Source organism: Chiloscyllium plagiosum, chromosome 5 (genome assembly GCF_004010195.1).
Source record: "Chiloscyllium plagiosum isolate BGI_BamShark_2017 chromosome 5, ASM401019v2, whole genome shotgun sequence".
NCBI lineage: Eukaryota > Metazoa > Chordata > Chondrichthyes > Orectolobiformes > Hemiscylliidae > Chiloscyllium > Chiloscyllium plagiosum.
This window is the reverse complement of record NC_057714.1, coordinates 58,776,991-58,802,363: the sequence shown is the minus strand read 5'-3', so window position 1 is coordinate 58,802,363 and position 25,373 is coordinate 58,776,991. Positions and strand designations below refer to the sequence as shown.

Here is a 25,373-nt window from a genome sequence, read left to right as displayed (position 1 = left end):
GGAATTCATTGCCGCAGAGTGCAGTGGAGGCTGGGACGCTAAATGTCTTCAAGGCAGAGATTGATAAATTCTTGATGTCACAAGGAATTAAGGGCTACGGGGAGAATGGGGGTAAGTGGAGTTGAAATGCCCATCAGCCACGATTGAATGGCGGAGTGGACTCGATTGGCCAAATAGCCTTATTTCCGCTCCTGTGTCTTCTGGTCTTATGGTCTTATGGCACAGAGAGCAGCACACAGGGGTGTTAACACCTTCAATACATTATCTGGGCTGACACCGATTGTTAAAGTTCACTTGAGAATGTAACTTTTTAAAAAAGGTTTTGTGATTTACATATGAAAGAAGTGAAACTAACATGGTCATTCTAACAGATGAAAGGCTCAATAAACAATCAAGATATTTTTCAATGTATAATTTCAGTTACATTACACTGTAAACTTCTGCTTTAAATTCCGAGTCTTACAATCGTACACTCCACAACCACCTGATGCAGGAGCAGTGCTTCGAAAGCTAGTGCTTCCAATTTAACCTGTTGGACGATAACCTGGTGTCATATTAGTGTGAAAGAGACAGAAGAAAGGAAGGATTTTTAAAAAAATAAAGATTAATAGAATTAATCAGTTATCAGATTGCTTTATAAAAAGAAATGTTTGAAAAATTGTTGGTTGTTCTCAAACTGAGCATCTTGTGATATAATTTATTGTGAAAGCAAAGAAATATTCATGTTCTAATCTGACTTTGTTTTCCAAGATGGGATGGAATATTGTTTAAAGATTGAATAAAAATGCAACATATAATTGATTGTAAGGGAAGATGACTGTGGGACTCTTATGGTGCAGAGATATGGTCCCTACCCCTGGATTGGGCCGCCTGGGTTCCAGAGATGTGCAACAACATCTCTCAACAGGAAAAGTATATTAAATGAAAAATTATAGAAAGGAAGAGATATAGGGGTCTTGTGGCTCTACCTCTGCACCATGAGTCCTGGTTTCAAGTCTCCCCTGCCCTGAACACGTGTTACAACATGTTTGAACAGATTGATTTTAGTAATTATATATAAAGGACAGAATGGAGGGTCTTGGGATGCAGTGTGCCTACCTCTAAGCATGTCATAACATATCTGGACAAATTGATTTTATAAAAAGAAACATATACATAAAGGCCTTAAAGGACACATCGTGGCGCAGTTGTAGTTTCCCTCCCTCTGAGCCAGGAGGCCTAAATTCACATTCTATCTGCTCCAAAGGTGTGTAATAACGTCTATGAGCAAGATGGTTAGAAAATAACCTGCATATAAAGGAGAGTCAACCAAGATTTAGTACGGCTTTGTGGTTGGTGTTGTTTGAAGTAAAACTCTTAAGTCGTAAGTGAATTTGGACTCCATCCAAATGCACTTAATTTACAGTTAATAGCAAAATGGGTAGAATTTTACAGAATGTTGACAGGCTGGCCACTGATTAAATGAGATAGAATCTCGCGTGGGATAAGGTGAATTCCATTCATTTGTGAGACTTTGGATGTCTGTTGTCATCAAAACTGCATAATTTTATCATCAGGTAGACACAGGTTTGCCTCTGCACACTGAAATTGTTGATCACAAGACCTTTTTTAAAAAAACATGATTCTTTCTCTTCCTGACAACCATTTCAGTTTTCTTTTTACTTGTTCTTATATAGTACAGGTCAGATGCAATTATCAAACCAAGGAACTGAATACTTGTCATAGATGTCAGCCTGGTACCTGAACAGATTGAAAGTGATGTGCAACAGCACAGTTAATATTTCTCAACAGAGTTCTTGATTTAGTGTTCTCAGTGCTGAAACAAGTATAACATTTGTCTGCCTACTGTCCAATCGAATGGCTCAGTCATTGTTTCTCTTTTAGCTTGAGAGATAACTCATTTGATATCATCAGCAAAGACGATCTCATTTTTGACGACATCTTTCTCAATAATTATGAACTTGAGTGAGGGAACAGATTAAGCCTACCTCAGGGCTATATCTTGCAATGCAATTGAGAATGTTCATTTATCATAATCCACCATTATTTATTTGCTGAGAAAATTGTGCAGTCTGTTCACCAGTTCAGATAGTAACAACATTGTGCTAACTCAATTCCATACCTATTTTAGGACAATAAATAATCTGAAAAGTTGTTTAAGGGTTAACTATTTCCTGAGGTGGTTTATCCCATGTCTATCCATTGAGAATCATAGAGTCACAGAGTCATAGAGTCTGACATCACAGAGACAGGCCCTTTGGCCCAAACTGGACCAGTCCAACTAAAACATCCATAAATATTAACTCCATTTCCCTCCACTTGGCCCATATTCTTCTGAAACCTCCCCGTCCATGCATTTGTCCAAATGCCTTTTTAAATGTTGTTAATTTACCTGCCTCAACCACTTCCACTGGCAGCTCATTCCATATGCGTACCACCCTCTGTGTAAAAAAAAAGTTGCCCTCAGGTTCCCTTTTATTCTTTCCTCTCTAACCTGAAACTGATGCCCTCTCATCCTCAACCCTGGGAAAAGATTGAGTGCATTCACCCTATCCATGCCTCTTATGATCTGATACACCTCTTTCAGGACCCCTTTCAGTCTCCTACGCTTTAAAGAAAAAAGTCCAACCTCTCCCTATAACTCAGATCCTTGAGTCCTGGCAACATCCTTGTAAATTTCTTCTGCACTCTTTCCAGGTTAATAACATCCTTGCTATAGCAAGGTGACCAAAACTGAACACAATACTCCAAATGCAGCCTCACTAATGTCCTGCACAACTGCAACATAACTTCCCAACTTCTGTACTCAATGCCCTGACTGATGAAGGCCAGTGTGCCAAAAGCCTTCTTCATAGCCCTGTCTATCTGGGACTCCACTTTCACAGAACTATGAATCTGAACTCCAAGATCCCTCTGTTCCCCTACACTTGTTAAGGCCTTACCATTCACCATTATACTCCTACCTTGAATTGACTTTCCAAAGTGCAAGACCTCACACTCATTTATGTTAACCTGCATTTGTCATTTCTCGGCCCGCTTCCCCAGCTGATTAAGTTCCTTTTGCAATTTCTGATAACCTTCCTCACTGTCCACAATACCACCTATTTTCGTGTCATCTGCAAACTTACTAATCATGCCTTGTGCATTCTCATCCAAATCATTGAGATAGATAACCAACAGTAATGTGTTGATAGTGTGTTGCTGGAAAAGCACAGCAGGTCAGGCAGCATCCGGCCCAAAACATTAACTCTCCTGCTTCTCGGATGCTGCCTGACCTGCTGTGCTTTTCCAGCAACACACTCTTAACTATGATCTCCAGCATCTGCACACCTCACTGTCTCCAACAAACAGTAACGGGCCCAGCACTGACCCCTGAGGCACTCCACTAATCACAGGCCTCCAGTCCGACAAGCATCCTTCCATTATTCCTCTCTGCTTCTGACCATCAAGCCTGTGTTGTATCCAATTTGCCAGCTCCCCCAGGATTCTATGCCATCTAGCCTTTCAGAGCAGCCGACCATGTGGTACCTTATCAAAGGCCTTACTGAGATCCATATAGATTACATGTACCGCCCTGCTCTTGTCAACCTTCCTGGTCACTTCATCAGAGAACTCTAACAAAGTTGTGAGCATGATCTCCCACTCACAAAGCCATGCTGACTACTCCTAATCAAACTCTGTCTTTCCAAATGCATGTATATCTTATCCCTCAGAATCTTCTCAAGGAACCTACCCAGCACAGATGTTAAGCTTACTGATCTATAGTTCCCAGGTATTTCTTTGCAGCCCTTCTTGAACAATGGCACAACGTTCACTACCTCTACACTTTCAGGACCTCACCGTAGCTAACGATAATGCAAAAATATGTGCCAGGGACCCAGCAATTTCTTCTCTCACCTCTTGCAGGATTCTTGGAAATATCTGGTCAGTACCAGGAGATTAATCTACCTTCATATATTCTAATACATCCAACACCTCATCCACTGTGATATGGACTGTCCCCAAGATATCACCACTAATTTCCCCAAGTTCCCTAGTCTTCATGTCTTTCTTCATGGGAAACACAGAGGAGAAATATTCATTGAGGACCTCACCTATCTACTGCAGTTCTACACATACATGTCCACTTGAGTTCTTGAGGAGCCCTGTTCTCTCTCTGGTTATTCTTTTTCCTTTAATACACTTAAAGAACCATTGCCATTGTGAGTAGAATTCAGTGGTTAAATGTGTATTCTTGGCTGTCCTTTGTTTCAATTACAAAAAGAGGAAAGATTTAACTTCATCATGATCCGTATTTTTCTGTCAATATCAATACGCTATTGTGCACTGTTGTCAGACCTGAGGAAGTAAAGTGCAAGCATTTATTTTAAGATGTCACCAGGTATCATGAAGACAAAATACCACAGCCACCAAGTCATGTGCAACATGCAAACTTCTTTCATGCTCAAAATTGTAAGTTGTTTTCTCCACCATGGTAGTTGACAAAACCAACTCAGATCAACTTTAAGCTGCTTGGACTAACAAGGTGGTTCAGAACTGAATGCAGTTATTCACTGTGGAAATAACATTGTTTATGTCAGAAAGAAGGAGAGGATGGACATCCTCCAAATGTGTTTTTTTTAATTTGCTGCAATCTCTTTGTGAATCTGTGCCTGTGCGTGTGCTGCCCATGTAGAACTGGAGAGAGCAATATGGTGCAAACCTATGCAACTTACTAGTTTTGACAATTGTTTAGAGCTCCAAAATGTAGGTCATAGAATCATACAGATGTACAGCATGGAACCAGATTCTTTGGTCCAATTCGTCCATGCCGACCAGATATCCCAACCCAATCTAGTCCCACTTGCCAGCACTCGGCCATATCCCTCCAAACCCTTCCTATTCATATACCCATCCAAATACCTTTTAAATGTTGCAATTGTATTAGCCTCCACCACTTCCTCTGGCAACACATTCCACACACGCACCATGCTCTGCGTGAAAAAGTTGGCCCTTAGATCTCTTTTATATCTTACCTCTCTCACCCTAAACCTATGCCCTCCAGTTCTGGTCTCCCCTAACCCTGGGAAAATGCCTTGTCTACTTACCATATCCATGCCCCTCATGATTATATAAACCTCAATAAGGTCACCCATCAGCCTCCAATGCTCCAGGGAAAACAGCCACAGCCTGTACAACCTCTCCGGATAGCTCAAATCCTCCAACCCTGGCAACATACTTGTTAATCCTTTCCATAGGAGACCACAATTGCACGCAATATTCCAAAAGTGACTGAATCAATGTCCTGTACAGCTACACAATGACCTCCCAGCTCCTGTACTCAATACTCCGACCAATAAAGGAAAGCAAACCAAATGCCTCCTTCACTATCCTATCTACCTGCGACTCCACTTTCAAGGAGATTTGAACCGACACTCCAATGTCTCTTTATTCAGCAACACTGCCTAGGACCTTAACATTAAGGTCATATTACAGAGGAGGAAGTGCTGGATGTCTTGAAATGGGTAAAATTGGATAAATCCCCAGGACCTGATCAGGTGTACCCAAGAACTCTGTGGGAAGCTTGAGAAGTGATTAACACTGCCTAGGACCTTAACATTAAGGTCATATTACAGAGGAGGAAGTGCTGGATGTCTTGAAACGGGTAAAATTGGATAAATCCCCAGGACCTGATCAGATGTACCCAAGAACTCTGTGGGAAGCTCGAGAAGTGATTGCTGGGCCTCTTGCTGAGATATTTGTATCATTGATAGTCACAGGTGAAGTGTTGGAAGACTGGAGGTTGGCTAACGTGGTGCCACTCTTTAAGAATGGTGGTAGGGACAAGCCAGGGAACTATAGACCAGTGAGCCTGACGTCAGTGGTGGGCAAGTTGTTGGAGGGAATCCTGAGGGACAGGATGTACATGTATATGGAAAGGCAAGGACTGATTAGGGATAGTCAACATGGCTTTGTGCGTGGGAAATCATGTCTCACAAAGTTGATTGAGTTTTTTCAGGAAGTAACAAAGAGGATTGATGAGGGCAGAGCGGTAGATGTGATCTATATGGACTTCAGTAAGGTGTTCGATAAGGTTCCCCATGGGAGACTGATTAGCAAGGTTAGATCTCACGGAATATAGGGAGAACTAGCCATTTGGATACAGAACTGGCTCAAAGGTAGAAGGCAGAAGGTGGTGGTGGAGGGTTGTTTTTCAGACTGGAGGCCTGTGACCAGTGCAGTGCCACAACGCTCAGTGCTGGGCCCTCTACCTTTTGTTATTTACATAACATAAGAGGTACAGTTAGTAAGTTTGCAGATGACACCAAAATTGGAGGTTTAATGGACAGCAAAGAAGGTTACCTCAGAATACAACAGGATCTTGACCACATGGGCCAATGGGCAGATGGAGTTTAATTCCGATAATTGTGAGGTGCTACATTTTGGGAAAGCAAATCTTAGCAGGACTTATACAGTTAATGGTAAGGTCCTAGGGAGTGTTGCAGAACAGGTTCATAGCTCCTTGAAAGTAGAGTCGCAGGCAGATAGGCTACTGAAGAAGGCATTTGGTATGCTCTCTTTTATTGGTACAGGAGTTGGGAGGTCATGTTGTGGCTGTACGGGACATTAGTTAGGTCACTGTTGGAATATTGCGTGGAATTCTAGTCTCCTTCCTATTGGAAAGATGTTGCGAAACTTGAGAGGGTTCAGAAAAGATTTACAAGGTTGTTGCCAGGGTTGGAGGATTTGAGCTATGGGGAGAGGCTGAAAAGGCTGGGGCTTTTTCCCTGGAGCGTCAGAGGCTGAGGGGTGACCTTATAGAGGTTTACAAAATTATGAGAGACATAGATAGGGTAAATAGGCAAAGTCTTTTCCCTGGAGTAGGGGAGAGAATTACAGAATCTGACAATGTTTTGTGTGGTGATTTCTCCTCCTCCTCCTCAGTTCAGTTCGTGATGTCAACAAGGAGTATCCTGAGTGTTGTAAAAATATCATAGGCTCAGACAGGCCACGAGGTACATTGTGTCCCTCAGTTTTGGGAGCTGAAGTTTCAGTCCCCTTTCTGAATAATATCAGAGGACGATGAAGACAGGAAAAAGCAAGCTGCTAAGGGAAGGAGGAGAAGGAAGAAGAGGATATTTGCAAAAGACTATACTTGTATTTGACTCCTATCAGGTCTACTTCAAACTGTCCAAAGTTTTCCAATCCCTCGGTCTTTGCCTAAGCTGAAGTTCAATCTTTGATTATTCCAAACGTAAAAGCAAGCTAATGTCTTTCAATGATTTCCATATCCTGCCTCCACTACCCACCAAATCAACTTCCATTAACATTTATAAGGCCTTCTTTGACACATACATATCGAAATGTATGGCCTGGAAAGACTGACCCAGTTAATTTCTAAAGTTCTCCACAAAAACAAACAACTCTCAGATACCACTCATTCAAAATCCAAACTTTACATAAAAACGTATATACCTGTTCATCAAAAAAGCAATGTAAGGTAGACTGAGACTGGCAGGGAAAGTAAGTAAGTATAGAGATGAAAAGCTAAGAGTGTGAGTTGCATGTGAGTATGTCAGTGCAGGAGTATCTTCCTGTGTTCATGTTGACCTTGCAAAAGGTGTCTGGTACCTCCAAAGTAAAATAGTGTAGGTCTGAAGGAGTGTGTGACTTGATCTGAGGGCTGCGATGATGAAGCATTGAGGCTGGTGTTTTGTTGATGCCAACTTGCATTAAAAAAACTAGGATGAAGGTGGCCTTATAGAACAAAGGTTCTTGTCCAGAGGCAGTTGGATGAATGCTGTAACATGTATTAAGCAAGCTGCAGTTGCCAAGTTATTGCTCTGTCATGAATTTGGACTGTCTAATTTCCTGATGGAGAAATTTTGAAGAGGTATGTCGGCAAATTGGCATTTGATTGAGATGTAAATGTATGGAAATAAGGCAGCTGCCAGTCCAAGGGCAAGATTCCTATGTTTCAATGTAAGGATCAGGGGAAAAATCAGAAAGTAAATCTCAACATCAAGAAGCTGACTTCTTTTTTTTCATTTTCATCTAATTTTATCCATCAAGCAAATCATTAAAATTAAACTAAATGTTTGGTTACATTTTCCGAAGTCACTAGGTGGCATGGTTAGCACTGCTGCCTCACAGTGCCAGGGGTCCAGGTTAAATTTCAGCCTCAGGTGACTGTCTGTGTGGAGTTTACACATTCTCCGACTGTCTGCATGGATTTCCACCAGGTGCTCTGGTTTCCTCCCACCATCCAGAGATGTGCAGATGAGGCCATGCTAAATTACCCATGGTGTCCAGGGATATTTAGAGTAATAGAGTCTGGGTGGGTTACTCTTAGGAGGGTCGGCATAGACTTGTTGGGCCAAATGGCCTGTTTCCATACTATAGAGGTTCTATGCTTCTATACGCATTTAAAATGTTAATCCTTGTGTTTAAAGCAAAGCGTATGTCCTCACCTCACCAATTTCTGTAACCTACTATAAAGCTTTTCATTACTCCTGCATCCATCTCCATTTTTTGCTGCTGTCCCTGTTTTCAGCTCTGTAGGCCTCTTTTTATGGAATCCCTCACTAAATCTCTCCACCTTCCTCTTTCTTTCAAGATCCGTTTTTAAAACCCAATTCTTTGAACATGGGTTTGTTCATTCTTCCTATTATTCCATTTGTCTTGGCATCTGTGTTTTTGTTGTTAGACCTCTGTGCTCTCTGACATTTCCTTGACAAAAGGAACTGTAAAATATTATTTTAGGACCGCTGTAAACAAAGATAAGCAAGTGGTTATTACTGATTATGTGTGTGCGAGAGAGAATAAAGTAGTGTTCTGTAGAAAAATATAATACTAGGTTCAAGACGGGATCAGTAAGTATTGAAAGATGTCTTTTAAATATCTTTATCAATGCAAGGAATACTGAACATAAAGGATTAATATTTAAAGGATATGTAGCCAGCAATTTTAATAACATTTTCAGCACATGAGAATGTGGCTGCAAGCAGAAGTCTGATTAGATAAAGTTGTCTAGGAGTTGAATGTTTTGCAAAAATAGAGCTTTTCTGCTCTACAGGAAAAAATTTCTTCATGATGGAGTAGTGATAGAATAACCACATAAAACTGGAAATAACAAGATGAGGGTAGAATGGCAGAAGCAATCTGTAAATTAATTAATGAAAAGGGCAGCAAAATAAAAGTTGGCAATTGATATTGACTGCTGTCTGAAGATGAAAAGGTAAATAGTGAATTGTTCAGTCAAATAAAGGTGCCTGCAGGGAATTTCAATGCGATAATCATGGGAAATTATAATTTTTTGGCTCAAAATAGATAGACTGGGTAACTGAACAAGAAGGATGGAAGTTAAAGCAATTCACAGAGGTAATAAGTAACTGATTGTTAATGCATATTAAGCAGTTTGGATTTATAGTTCAGTAGTCTGCCAGAAATGATTAGTAATCAGGTGTGGGTGGACCTTTGGGTCTCACACTCACTGCATGGTTAGATTTGATATGCAAATGAAGACTAAGACCAAATAAGCCAGATGAGCTAGTGCGGGAAGTGCAAACTAAAATTGAGAAGAGTTCTAGTTTGGATAAAAGACAGAGTGAAGCTAGAAAGTGGAATTAAGAAAAACTGACATTCTATTGGCACTCAGGGCTGTGAAAAGATCTGTCAGAGAAAGCAATTTAATAGATAGGTTATGTCACTGCATGTTCTATACCTAGTATTCTTCTGATGGAAAAAAAACACAAAAAAACCCAACATATTAGGCACTGTGTAAAAGTTATTCCAACTTATAACTGATAACTTTATTGTGTGTATCATGATCATGCAATGATACAGACCCTTTTGCTTTGGAAATGATGGGCAAACCTTTTCCAGCTCCATGGTGGTCTCCTCAAAGATAATGGCTGTCAATTTGGACAATAGAAGAGACCAGTGTTGGGATGGTACCCTGATGCATGCCTGCCTCTGGGGATGTTTTTCACAGTTGACATAAAAGCAGATCAGCTGTCTATTGCATTTGAAGGCTGCCAGTTGGATTTGGGAAGATCCCATATTACACTTCAAGGGGCCCACTGTAGATGAAAGATTGATACACTCAAAGATCTTTAGTTGCCTATCCAATTGCTTTACGAAAGTGGTGATGGGACACCTGAATATGCTATGGTAATGGTGGTAATATAATACAATTGTTGAAAATATATTAACCAGTACAGTGAAAGATTGGCAATTGCTGCTTAAATGGATGATCAGAGACACGATAATGTTACTGTTTTACCCCGTGTGAGACATGTTATTAGATGCTCGAACATGATCTTTGACCTATTTTGGTCAGTCACAGGATCTAGGCTATAGTGTTTCCATAGCTCTTTTAAAGATAGCTTTCTGAATTGCTGAATGGCATCATGTAAATGGTACACATCACTGACTCTGTCATTGGTGAAGCCACTGAATATTTAAGGTAATGGATAGGTTGCTGAGCAAATGGGCTGCTCTGTCCTGTTGATGTTCTTGAGTGCTGTTAGAGTTCATTTATCCATGTACCTTCTGACCATTTTCTAATGTACCATGTGGAGATGGAGTCCGATCCTCACGCTGCCACAATGAATCAGATGTGTGTGCCAGTATAACTGAATTTAATAATTGTTGAATTGGTTAATTGTTCATAGGGACATATGATTTTGGAACAGGAGTAGACCACCAGTCCTTCAAACCTGTACCACCATTCAATAAAATTATGGCTGATCTGATTTTGTACATTTCTGCCTATTCCTCTTTTTGCCTACATCAGGCATAATGGAATGAATTCCAGGCTGATAGCCTTCTTGTTTGACCACATGATGAACTCACATTCTGTGGTCATCAAGTCTTGGAATCAGACTTGAAATGAGAACTTTTAAACTAGAAGTAGGGTCAGCATCCAACTTCCTTCCATCTGACATGTTATGTGCCTAGAAAAACAATATGGTTTGCTAGTGCATATTCAACCCTGAAATTCAGGCAAATGGTACTTGCTTTTTCCCCTTTAAATTAATATGCTATTAATGATCAATAACCTAATCATTGATCCTCAGTTTGGGTTCCACCAGGGTCACTCAACTCCTGACCATATTGCAGCCTTGGTCCAAACATGAACAATAGAGCTGCAAAAGTACCCATTCCAAATGGCCTGTAGTGGTTCATAAAGGTGACTCATCTCTGCTTTCTCAAGGCAATTATGAATCGCCACAAGTTCAGGCCTTTTAAGCCACAACACACGCATGAAATAATTAAAAACAAATCATCAGATGTTATTGATTTCAAAATTTGTGCTGGTTTCTCCATCCTCAAAACCTTTTGTATATTCACTGAAGTATCATTGTCACCATGATAACTACAAGCTGTATTAAATAAGATTCAGCTGGATCTAGCCTTTAATTAATTGTGAGGTGTTAATCTCTAGAACTTGTCAATTTACTTGAATCTACAACAAACTAAAGCAGAAATTGCTGGAGAGACTCCACAGGTCCGGCAGCATCTATGAAGAGAAAACAGTTTCAAAGCCAGTGATACTTCTAATTTACTTTGCGCTAACAGCATCCCATTGCTAGCCTCGTAGTTATTTTGAATAACTGCAGTCTGGCAAGACTGCTGCAGAGCAAAAAGACTTTTCAACCCTTCATGCAGATGAGGAAGGGGATAATGCCCTCACAGCAACCAAATCAGACAAAGCAGTTTATGGGGATATACCACAATTTCTGAAGTATTTCTGATGACAAAGAAAAAAATGGCTAGAAAGGCTGTTAGTTAACATCCTCAGCACATCCATCATTCCAAATATTTGGCACCAATCGAAGATAGTGTCCATTGTCAACCAAGGGGCATCCCCTTAATAATCTCTGCAACTACCATATCATTGCATTGCTGTGAATAAAATACAAGGTCCTGGAAACCTTGTAAGTAAACTGAACCTCATCTTAGAAGAAGCAATGGCTCCACAACAGGCAAGGACTTTCAGTGGTTTTGGTAATTCTAGGTTGTGATTACTCCCTACAAGTCCTAACACTGACCTCACGCAACTGGTTTCCTGAAAGCCTCAAAGATTGGAATCAACTTTGTAGATTTATCTTGTGCTTATGACACAACATGATGCACAGGCAAGCTGCTGAAATATTTGAAAATCATCTGCTGTGTGAAAACCATAGTAATTATTCCATCATCAGGAACTGACAGTTCCATGTGAATCTTTGAGGTCAAACCAACCACCCATGCATAATGAACAATGAGCTCCTGCAGAGATCTGTCCTCAAATTGCTACTCTTCAACCAGCAATCTGCCTTCCACAAAATCAATGCTTTTTCCATGTGCTGATGACTTTCCAGGTAAAAAAGTTTCTGAACATGGAGGAGAAAACTCACAAACAATCTATGTTCTCCAGAATTCTGCTTTAGAAAATTGATACCTTGCTTAAACACTGCCAAGAGAGACATTTCAACTTTCCCCTTGTACAATTTGAAGGCCACAGAAGAAAGTTGTGTTGAGTTCTACATCCTGTTATTTCGCCATGATCCAACACCAAAATATCTTGGCATCCCTCTTGTCCATTCAGTGACCTACCAGCAACAGTTTGCAAATGCTAGAGGAAAGTTAATTCAGGGGTAAATCCCAGTCATAAACTGGTGGTATCACTTACAGCAAGAGGACTACATATTGCTTCACTTGGTTTGATCTACTCAACCAGGTTCAGGAGATTGCACACGGACATAGCAAATATTTAACAACTTCAAGCAATATTCTGAAATATCATCACTTACAAACAACTAACAAAATACTTGCATTGAAACAGGCCCTCGAAATAAAACATACTTTCATCTGAAATCATGTAGCTTCTGCTGGAATACATTCCAAATGCAACAAATTCACAACAGTCTGAAATCCTGATGGCTGCTGGTTGACTGCAAACATCAAACCAAACTAGTAACTACTCCCAGTGGTGAAATTTCTCAGATTTCAACATCCCTTGGAAAGTCTAGACAACCATTGACCATTTGAATTGAATTGAATTAGCTTTATTGTCACCTGTACTCAAATGAGTACAGTGAAAAGTTTATAAGTCACTACTTCGTGCCAACTTGGTTACAACAAGTATCTAGGAGCAATCCTTAGTTATAGAAAAGAGAAATGAAGAAAAACAAGTTAGATTAAAACTATGCACGCATACCATAGGTCAGAATAGTCGGGGAAGATGTGGCCACTTGCTTACAAATAGAACATGAAGAATGGCTTGAATTGTGACAATTGCCATCCAGAGTAGGTCATTCCCCGTAGGCCTCACAAAGTGAATATCTGCCATTAGACTTCTATTCTGGATGCATTAATCATTATTACTGTTAGTTGAAACCGTTGAATAGCTTGTTAAGCTCAACTTCAAACACTAGTTTTATTTTTTCCATACCTAGCTAAGCATTATTTTACCAAATGCCCTCTAATTGAGTCTGTTTTTTGTTTGCCAACCCTTATATCTTAAGGTTAAGGAGAGAGACTCTCATACTGAACATTTGACTGAGGTTTAGATGTCCCATTGCTTCACTATTTAATTATGAGGGTATACCTTCAATGAACTCTGACACGTATTTTTAAGTTGAAGGTTGCAGAAAATTTCCATCTAGTGGGCACCAAAAATACCCTCATCAAGCAAGATCTGGCCCAGAAAGGGAAAAGATATTACTGCCAACTTCAGAAAGAAAATTTAGACAATCATCACTATTTCCTAAAGTACATTAAAGTCCTGTGTCCTAATTTTTAACATCATGTTACTATCTTAAAGTTAGAAGTAGGGATGTCCACTGATGATTGATGTTCAGCATCATTTCCAACACCTCAGATACTGAACCAATCCATATCCATGTGTAGCTAGGTCTGGATAATATCCAGGTTGGTCTGAAAAATGCTAAGTAACATTCATACCTCCCAAATGCCAGACATCACCATCTCCAATGAAAAGAATCTGACCATCGCCCATTACAATTCAGTTGCATCACCATTACTAAATCCCCCATTATCAACACTCTGGGAGTTACCTTTGACCAATAATTAAACTGGCTGTGCTATATGAATATTGGGATCATGGAACTCCCTCTTTAACAACATTGTGGGTGTACCTCGAGCAAATGTTTTGCAGTTGTTCAAAAAGGCATCTCATCACAACCTTCTCAAAGGCAAAAGAGATGGGCTTTTAACGCTGGCCAATCAGTGAGGCCACATGCCATGAATAGATAAAAAATCCTCCTCATGAGCAGTAACTATAAATCCGGCAACAACTGCCTTTCTGTGACAAGAAATGTATCAGTAAAATATTTAGGTTACATTGGTCTTTTTAATATTGTACATAGTATGTACATATGCTACTTGATGTTATTTGTGGTAGATTTAAGGTGGATGTGTGCTTTTGTTTTTGTGTTGATTTCTGTTCCAGAAATAATCTTGATGCATGGGCATTTACATCTCCATCTTTTTCTTCCCTCCCATTGCACAGGTGCTGGTGGCTGGTCCCCTCTGGATTCTGATCATTATCAATGGTTGCAAATAGACTTTGGAAACAGAAAACAGGTCACGGCTGTAGCAACACAAGGCAGGTACAGCAGCTCAGACTGGGTGACACAGTACAGACTACTTTATAGTGATAAAGGGAGGAACTGGAAACCTTACCACCAGGATGGCAACATCTGGGTATGTACTACCTGCAGTTAATTCTCTGTGTCAAGAGTATCATGACAGGTCCAACTTAATACTCTATAATTTAGCCTGATATTTTTCTCTATGCTATACTTTTAACAAAATGTTGTATTATTGCGGAGGGTAGTTATAACAAGGCACAGCAGCATCTGAGAGACAACTGGATTTCTTTTAAGCATGAAGCATGGATCCCAAAAGCAAGGGTTTCATTTTGCAGACCAGAAGTAGCTTTCAGATTCTGATTAATGTCCATGCAAAGGAGTTGATGGCAGACTCTGAAGCAGTGAAAACAGAGGGACGTTTCCGGGCAAAGGGTCAGGATATTTATTTTATATGACTGTGTGAGGGCTGCTGCAACAGGAATTGTTTGGCTATAACTAATAAATAAAAAATCAGGATTATCCTAGGGAGGGAAATAACAATAAAGATAGATTACCCTATTAGTCTAAAGTATCATTATGAAATATTCACAATTTCATACTTTAAGGAAATCAATTTGAAATATCAACATCTGTTTCTTACGCAACGTGTCTTTCGGTAGAGTTAGTCTTTGCCTTCTTCCTCTAATGTATCTTCATATCCAGATAGTAGAGAAACCTTTTACAGAACTGTTAGCACGGTTTTTACTTTGTCTTAAGCTTTGCAAAGATTATAACTATACCATCAGATTTCAAATTGATTAAATGGTACACCCTCCCACCGAGACATCACATAATATCGAACAATCAACATATAAAAATAAAGAAGGAAAAACACTGACTACATCTATTCGTTCAGCTCATGTTAGATACTGTCAGGATGTTGGTTAGTTCCTTAAGAATATGCATTTACTAAGAAATATATCTTCAGTATAGCCACACAAAGAGTAATTCCATAACTTACATGCTCTTTCATCTGTCAGCTTAGAAAGATGGTTCTATGTCTTATAATGAATTAAGCCAAATATTTAAATTTAAAGTTTAGTTGTTGTAGGAATAATTTATCAAATATTGGTTTGCAGTTATATATGGCTACGTGTAATTTGAAATCTATATTGAAGCTATACATAAATCGAAAAATATCCAATCATTTTTGGATAAGCAATCACTAATTCCTGATCGATCACTAATTATGAAATTTACTAACTAACATTCCTTTTATGAAAGTTGATTCCTCATTTTTGGATTATGCAGTTTTAGGTAACCATATGTTTTTAAAATATCATGTTTTTTTCTTTGTTGAACTATATCAGGTAGGGAGTATGGTACTTTGTCACATGTTTAATCCTGATGTGGACTGAACCAAATGATTGAATCTTCAAGTAGCCACTTACTAAGCCAAGGCAACAGTAACTGTGCATTCAAATATGCCTGGGAACAAGGCTTATATGACTGTGTATGCTGGCCAACCAACTCAAAAGAAAAAAAAATTAAATGCAAGTTTTATCAAGCTTGCATCAAACGTTAGTATTTTTTGATATTGGTTCAATAAACATGGTACTGGAAGCCCACCCCTCCCGTGTTCCTGAAATGAAACTATGAAATATTTCAACTGATGGCCAGGATTTTGTGTAGTGTTTGGAGTTGATGGCAACTATGCACATCTGCTGTCATTAACTCTCTGAAACTAGTTGCAACTTCAGATTTTTCGAATAGGTTACCCTGTGGCATCATTGCATTACCACACTAACTGGCAACACTCCCTCCCACTTCTTATCACACTAGAGTTTGAAGTAATTCAAATCAGTGAGGACTTTAATTCCCCCACTCACAACGATGTGAAAACTCTGAATGAACTGCAAATTTTCACATTCTGTATAATTGGATTTTTAACATTGATGCCATGAATAAAATTTGATGAATAACATAATTGGTCCTCAGTAATTAATTTTGCTTCCATCGGGTGCTGTGAAATTATTAATTAGTGGATACATTAAGCTAATTTTTACAAAATAATGCTTTTTTCAAATGTGTGTCATACTATTTCAGCTTGTACTTCACATGTAGGATTTTACATTCCCCCACCAATGAGGTTGAAGGCAAAAGGAGACAGCATGTAAATTCCACCAGGTGGCCTTCCTGCTGCTTCCTTACAAAAAGGAGACAATGGTGGATGGTTATTTTTGTAATTGGAGACCGATGACCAAGAGTGTACAACAGGGTTTGGCGCTGGGACACTTGCTGTTTGTTATTTACATTAACAATTCATGGAGTACTGAGGAACAAAGGAACCTTGGTGTACAAGTCCATAAATCCTTGAAGTTTTTCAGCACAGGTACAGAGGATGATGAAGAAGGCACACAAGATTCTTGCCTTCATGAGCTGGTGTGTAGCATATTGGAGCAAGGAAGTCTTGTTACAACTTTATAAAACTTAGTCAGGCCTCAGATAGAATACTGTGTGCACTTATGGTTGCCACACAATTGGAAGGACATGATTGCACTGGAGAGGGTGCAAAAGAAATACACCAGATGTTGCCTGGGATTAAACATCTCAATTATGAAAGAATGGTTCATTAGAGTTTGTTTTCTATGGAGCAGAGGAGATGGGGGTGGGGGGGAATCTGGTTGAGGTATACAAAATTATCACTGGTATAGACAGAGTTGATCATGAGAATCTCTTCCCCATGACAGCCATATTGAAGGCCAGAGGGCAAAAGTTTAAGGTGAGGAAAAAATAGTTTAGAGGAGATCTGGAGATATATGGAGTCAGGTACTCTTGGAACTTTTAAGAAGCATTTGGATGAACACAAAATGCTATGGCAGAGTATGCTATGGGTTAAGTGCAGGGAAACAGGATTAGTATAATTTGGTGTTTGTTGTTTGACATTGACATGGTGGGCTGAAGGGCCTGTTTCTGTGCTGTATACCTCTATCTGAATAACTACCTATCCACAGCCACATTTACTGTGGTGGTGAGGGGGTGGGGGGGCGGGGCGGTGAGGTGGGGGCAGCTCATGCCTCACAGTGCAAACTAACTCACTGACCTGCGTCCTGCATTTGAACAAGGTGCACCAGTGAATCCATGGCTACTACCTCCCACTGTGGTCTCCATGTGGGTTTTCTTATTCAGCTGGCTATGCCTTCTGATGTCATCGGTGATCCTGTGAGGGAAGGTTAAACAGATTGGGTAAACCTCTATTGAAGGTGAAGAGTGTTATAAAACAGCCTGACAGGACTCAATAGACTCAATGGTCGATGTTTTCTCTTTGGGGTAGGAAGACCTGAAATATAGGACATATTTTAATATTTAGAGGTCTCCCTTTCCAGCCAGACGTAAGAAATTTATTTTCTTCTAGAGGGTTGTGAGTATGTGAATTTTTCTTCTGTATAAAACAGCAGAAATTGCCATTGTATTTAATCAATACAGAGTTAGGTTGAAAGTGAAGTTAAGGCCACAAACAGATTAGCCATGATCTTATTGAATGTCAGAGCAAGCCACAAAATACTGAATGACCTACTCCTAAGTCCTATGTTACTGTGTCAGTGGGGAAGAGCACTTCCTTCCATTCCTGGACCACCGAGAAGAGAATCTTCAGGAAAGGTTCTGAGCCATCTGGTGCCTGAGTCTGGAGCTCAAGCTATTCATCCTGGAGATGGTTTGTTCTGTGGGAGCCTTTGCAAACAAATGCTGTGGGCTTGTGGGTGCTGTATGCATTTCAGCATGTTGCTTAAAAACAGCATCTGAACCTCTGATCCTGTCAACCAATGTTGGATTTGGTGTTATTTTGTTATCCCCATCATATAATTGTCTATGGATGGCACCTTCACCACTCTTATTGACTGGATGCAACATAACTGTGGTCAGCTGGTTATTCCTGGCAAAATACTACCCTCGGTAATTTTCTAGGTTCTTTTTTTGTGGAAATTACATTATTTTCTTACTCGCAGTGTTAAATCTATCCTTCAGAGGTGTTCTATTTTCTTCCTTAAATACGATATTAATTACTAAATGTGCATTATAGAATTGATGGATGAATTTTGAATATATGGAAGAGGAAATTGGGTTAGTGATTGCAGAAACAGAATGCCCAGCACCAAGCATTCAAGAACATTCATTAGGAAATGCTCAAATATGGCCAAGCAACATTCTACACACAGCAGTTCAGAATCATTCCTCACACTCAAGGTGAGTGAGTGCACAGCATGTAGCCAGATACCACCTGAAAGGATGATGTTAAGCTTAAACTATTGTCTGTCCTTAATTAACTATTGTTTAGCCATTTAAGTATTCTCTACCAAGGTTATGTAAATATTACATTCGTAACTTTTCTTGTTCTTTTCACTTTAATTGTAAGACCTAATTCAGTTACAATTATTGACAAACAAGAGAAACAATCATAAAGTTTACTAGTCCAGGTACATTACAAACTGATTCCGGATACAAGTATGTTTGCACAAATTTCATAGAATTAAAAAAGTTTATCATATTAAGTGGAAAAGAAATGATACTTAATTAAAGAAGCAGTTTTCAGAGACATTTCAGGAAAATCAACCTGTATTTCCTTGATGATTGGGCACACTTGTAGTATTCTGTTGATTGAAGCTGACCTTCTGTATTTGGGCTTCATTTTTGTGCACTGAACTAAAATGAAGGATGACCTAGTAACCCTTGCTATGCACTATCCTCAGCATGACCAAAGATATCCTGTCTCTAACTGGCATTCCAGTTCATGAAAGTGCATAATCAATCTCAGATTTACAAGGTCAATTGCATGCTCAATTAATACCCAGTGCTCTTCCAAGAATTTAGAAACCTCATCCTTAATGATGGATCCTGTCTCTAACTGGCATTCCAGTTCATGAAAGTGCATAATCAATCTCAGATTTACAAGGTCAATTGCATGCTCAATTAATACCCAGTTCCTAATTGGTTCCTTTAATATGATTGGCATCTTTTTAATGTCACTACCTCCTGTAATGATATCTATGTCAATCACAACCCTTTTTATAGCAATTGGTCATTTTTAGCTTGCTAACTTCATAGATCTCTAGAAAGCACGAAAAGAACAATTTGGGTATCTGCTTGGAGTATATAATGGTTTAATATTGTTTCAAATGTCCTCACTGATATATCGAAGTATCCTCTAAAACCTACCAAAGTCAGATAAATAAACAAACCGTGTGTAACTGTATAGGAACTGCTGATACCGAAAATAAATTAAAGTTCAAACTATCCATGGAAAACAAGTACTAAAGTCTGTTACATAATTTAAGCTGCATTTTAAAACATAGCTGTGTCTTTTAAGTAAAAGCCTTTTACTCTAAAGAATGTTCTCATTCTCATATGTGTTAGTTTAAGTTTACATTAGTTTGGGTGGCGTCCTATGGCGCAGTAGTAGCTCCCATTCTCGAAGGCAGATGATCCAAGTTGAAGTTCCACCTACCTCAGAGGTCTCTGTATGTCCAAACTGGTTAATTAAAATAACTATATTAGCATGGGTCATAAACTCATGACCTTTCTTTTGATTTGGGCCACATGGCTATTCCTCACAGAAAGTGTAACCATAATTAAACAAAATGTAATTTACTTCCCCACTTGTTTAAGTCAATGTTATTGAAAAATAACTCAACACTACAAATTAATAAATGTTTTAAAAACATTGTCATCAATATAAATTGCACAACTGGATCAAGCTATAGATGATCAGTTGCTTTTTATGTAATGATTTGCAAGGGATAGACCTGATCGAAAAGTTAAAGTTCTAATTTGGAATAGGGCCAGTTTTGATGGTGTTAGGCAGGAACTTTCAAAATTTGTTGGGACAGGGTATTGGCAGATAAAAAAGACAGTTGGAAGGTAGGAGGCCTTCCAAATTGAGATATTGAGAGTGTAGAGGCAATGATGGTCCTGTCAGTGCGAAGGGCAAGACTGGTATGTGTAGGAAAATGCTGGATGACTACAGAAATTGAGGGTCTGGTCAAGAAAAAGGAGGCATATGTCAGGTATAGACAGCCTGGATTGTGTGAATCCCTCGGAGTAGGAGTATACTGAAGAGAGAAATTTGGAGGCCAGAAAGGGGACATGAGATAGTTTTGGTAAATAGGGTTAAGAAGAATCCAAAGAGATTCTACAAATACATTCAGGGCAAAAGAGTAACTAGGGAGAGAATAAGACCCTCAAAGACCAACAAGGTTGTCTCATGTGTGAAACTGCAGGAGATGGGTATTAATATTGCGCCAATATTTACTGCAGAGAAAGACAGAGAGCTAGAGAACTTGGGGAAATAAATAGTGGTATCTTGAAAAGTGTCCATGTGACATAAAGGTGAATAAATCAACAGGACCTGATCAAGGATGTATCCCAGGACTTTGGGAGAAGCTAGGTAAGAAATTGCTGGGCCTCTTGTGTTGGTAGGTTTGTGGGCTAACCCTGATGCCATTAGAAACACAATCCATCAATTCCTCAGAAGCAAACCCAAACAAGCAGACACAATGCACCCAAAAACTATTGCCACATTACCTTACATCAAAGACATATCAGAAATGACTTCAAGACTACTAAGACTCCTTAGCATCATGGTAGCCCACAAACCTACCACCACACTTAAACAGCGACTAATGAACCTACAAGATCCATTAGATACCACCAGCAACACTGGCGTCATTTACAAGAGACCATACAAGAACTGTAAAAAAACACTACATTGGACAAACTAGCAGGAAACTTGCCACCAGGATACATGAACACCAACTGGCCACAAAACATGACCCACTGTCACTAGTTTGCATACATACAGACAAAGAACACCACTTTGACTGGGACAACACACGCATCCTGGGAAAGGCGAAACAAAGACATGCATGAGAATTCTTAGAGGAATGGCATTCTAACCAGAACTCCATCAATAAACACATGGATTTAGATCCTATCTACCTTCCCTTGAAAAGAAATTTAAAAATGAACCGGAAATGACATCATCCACCTTGAGAAACCAAGACCTATAAATAGAGAGGTGGGACATACCACCAGCACTTTATCAGAGACACTCACTGATGATGTTACCCAGTATTGTGATGAAACATCTGAAAACAAACCTTCAAGCTCAGCGAGCTAACTTACAGACTTATGAAGTGTTGCAGTTTGGCAAGGCAAAGCAAGGCGGACTTTTACAGTTCATGGGAGGGCCCTGGCAAGTGTTGCTGAACAAAGAGACCTCAGGGTGGAGGTGCATAGTTCCATGAAGGTGGAGTCGCAGGTAGACGTGGTAGTGAAGAAGACGCTTAGCACGCTTGCCTTCATTGATCAATGCTTTCAGGATAGGAGTTGCAATGTCATATTATGGCTACACATGACATTGAATACTGCATTCAGTTCTGGTCTCTCTTCCAAAGATTGTCAACCTTAAAAAGGTTCAGAAAAGATTTACAAGGATGTTGCCGAAACCGCAAGGTTTGACTGGAGAGGGAGGCTGAAGAAGCTCAGGCTATTTTCCCTGAAGTGTCAGAGGCATGGTTACAGTGAATAGCACAGGTCTTTTTTCCAGAGTAGGGGAGTCCGGAGCTCGACAGCACAGGTTTACGCTGAGAGGGGAAAGATTTAAAAAGGACCTGAGGCAGAGGATGGTGCGTATATGGAATGAGCTTCTAGAGGAAGTGGTGGAGATGGATAAAATAATTAAATGGCATCTGGATGGGTATATGAACAGGAAGGGTTCAGAGGGATATGGGCCAAATGCTGGAAAAGGATCAGTTGAGGATATCTGGTCAGCATGGACGAGTGGACCAAATAGTCTCTTTCTGTACTGTATAACTGTGAGTCTTTCTCACATATTGAGCTCAGAAGAGGGATGGTAAGCAAGGAGGCTGGTGAAATTAGTTGTAGGTGGGCAATGGAGAGAAAAGAGTTAGGCAGCGAAGTAGGGACAGCAGGTTGGACAGGAAAGCAGAGACAGAGACCAGGTTGGGTAAGAAAGCAATAAATGTAGGGATCAGGTAGGGAAATGCTGAATGAGGGAGTCAGGTAGAGAATGGAAAGTGTGAGAGAGTCTTCAGATGCAGTAGAGCCTGGTCCAAATAGCAGCTATGGGTCATATTCACTCTAACAGTCACAATTCCAAATGATGCTGAGTGATTATAACCATTGAAAATGGATTTTCACCTCTTGAAAATATTACTCAAGTGTAAGCTGAACCCCTGCTCTTTGCCGAAAAGTTTGGTCTGGCATTCTCAACATTTACACAAATACATGGATACATGGTATTCTGATCTGTAGCTCTTGCACACTTTCAAAATTTGGAAAAAGGCAGTTTTGTGTATCTGTTTCCCTGCTTTTCGGTTGGAGAGAGGGGCCTTGGTTATTAGCACATATTGGTGATCATGAAACAACTGAACGTTTCTCCCCTCTTTTCTGCCCTCCCCTAGATTGTTCCTCCTCCACCCCAAGTGGAATTGATCTGTGTAGATGTGGAATAGTTCTAGGAACAGCAATTTCAACGATGTGAACAACTTCAATAAGGAAGTGGATCAATATTTTGTGAGATTTTGTCCCATGGAGTACCTGTGAATCTCAGAATATAACTGCAGGCTGAGGGTGAATATGTATGCCATACATTCGTAATCAAAGTGTAAACTTTAATCCAGTGATCCAGGAGGTAGATTTTCTTTCCACCATTAGACTCAGTCTGACGAAAGCAATGTCTGATCACCAGATCAGTTTCACAGGAAATTTATTTAAGCAGATTTGGCCCCAGCTTATTTGAGTGGATGTGTAGTTAGAACTCCAAGTTTACACAAATTTACACAAAATTGAAACTCTGACTCAGTGAGGTCATGAGGAAAGTACATGTAAGAAGTGGAATAAAATTACCCTAGATCTCTGTGGGAAGCTAGGGAAGTGATTGCTGGGCTCTTGCTGAGATATTTGTATCATCAATAGTCACAGGTGAGGTGCTGGAAGACTGGAGGTTGGCAAACGTGGTGCCACTGTTTAAGCAGGGCAGTAAAGACAAGCCAGGGAACTATAGACCAGTGAACCTGACCTCAGTGGTGGACAATGTGTTGCCCTGAGAATCCATCACCCTCTACATTTTCTGAAAGAGCATATTTGTTTGAAATGGGGAGAGCCACAGAAGACTCCTGCACGACCTACCTGCTTTTCTTACCTTTTCGAGGGTTAACCCATTCATGTGATTGGATCTGCAACTTTTCCCCCTTCCTATAACTGCCATCCGTCACATCCCCTTGCTCTTGTAAATTCCTCATTGCCTCTGTCTCTCCAACCAATCCATTCGATCTGACAAGATTCGCAACCAATGGCATTTATTGCAGATAACTACAGAAGATGGACTGTTCCACGTATCCCATGAATAGGCAGGTATAGCTGGGGCCCATGCAGGTGCCCATAGCTACCCCTTTGGTCTGAAGGAAGTGGGAGGATTCGAAGAAGACGCTGTTAAGGGGAGGACAATTTCTGTCAATTGAATGAATGTAACGGTGGGGGTACTAGTTGGGTCGGTGAGAGAGCAAGAAACAGAGGGCTTGGAGGCCTTTGCCATGGCAGATGGATGTGTATAGGGACTGGATGTCCATGGTGATGATGAGGCATTGGGTAATGAAAGTCATGGAGGAGAGGGAGGGCATGATTGGCGTCCTGAATGTATGTGGGGAGTTCCTGAAACAAAGGGGATAGGATGGTGTCAAGATGTGAGAAGATAAGTTTGGAAGGGCAGGAGCAGGAGGAGATGATAGGTCGACTGGGGCTGTCAGGTTTGTGAAGTTTGGATAAGAGGTAAAACTGACTGGTGTTGGGCTTCCAGGACTATGAGGTTGGAGGCTGTGGATGGGAGATCCCCTGAGGTGATGATGTTGTGGTTGGTCTGGGGGATGATGTTTTGATGATGGGAGGTGAGGTTGTGGTTGAGGGGGCAGTAGGTGAAGTTGCACTCATCCAGGCAAGTGGAGAAAAGGCAGTCACACTCTAACTTGTGCTTTGTATAGTGGTCACACTCTGGAGTCAGGTGATGAGTGGCTCACTGCAAGATTCCCTGTATCTGTACATTCCTATTTGAACATCACCTTCAAGGCACATACAAATCTTGGCAGTTCAAAAATGTCTGACAAAGGAGTTTTCAATACATTTTGACATGGATTTGTGCTAATCATTCCAGAATGTCAATTTAAGGCAAGCAAAATTCTGATAAGCAATAATTGTTTTTTTAATTTTCCCGTCAGTATTAGCATCAAGGCTGATAAACAGAATGAACTCTTTCACCTGCCACAAAATGTGACTGAATCTTTGCCTCAGAAGGATCGCGAGAGTCACAGAGTCATAGAGATGTACAGCATGGAAACAGACCCTTCGGTCCAACCCATCCATGCCAACCAGATAACCCAACCCAATCTAGTCCCACCTGCCAGCACCCGGCCCATATCCCTCCAAACCCTTCCTATTCATATACCCATCCAGATGCCTCTTTAATGTTGCATTTGTAACCAGCCTCCACTACATCCTCTGGCAGCTCATTCCATACATGTACCACCCTCTGCGTGAAAATGTTGCTCCTTAGGTTTCTTTTATATCTTTCCCCTTTCACCCTAAACCTATGCTCTCTAGTTCTGGACTCCCCGACCCCAGGAAAAAGACTTTGTCTATTTATCCTATCCATGCCCCTCATAATTTTGTAAACGTCTATAAGGTAATCCCTCAGCCTCCGACACTCCAGGGAAAACAACCCCAGCCTGTTCAGCCTCTCCC

The 25,373-nt window shown here is 40.3% G+C and overlaps 1 protein-coding gene across 1 annotated transcript in view; it reads left to right on the top strand.

The window, feature by feature from the left end:
• LOC122550254 (contactin-associated protein-like 2) overlaps window positions 1–25,373 on the top strand; it is a 2,198,962-nt gene that overhangs the window by 952,421 nt on the left and 1,221,168 nt on the right. The window contains exon 3 of the mRNA XM_043691007.1: window positions 14,501–14,694. Coding sequence (XP_043546942.1) covers window positions 14,501–14,694 — 194 coding nt within the window. The remainder of the gene's footprint in view (window positions 1–14,500; window positions 14,695–25,373) is intronic.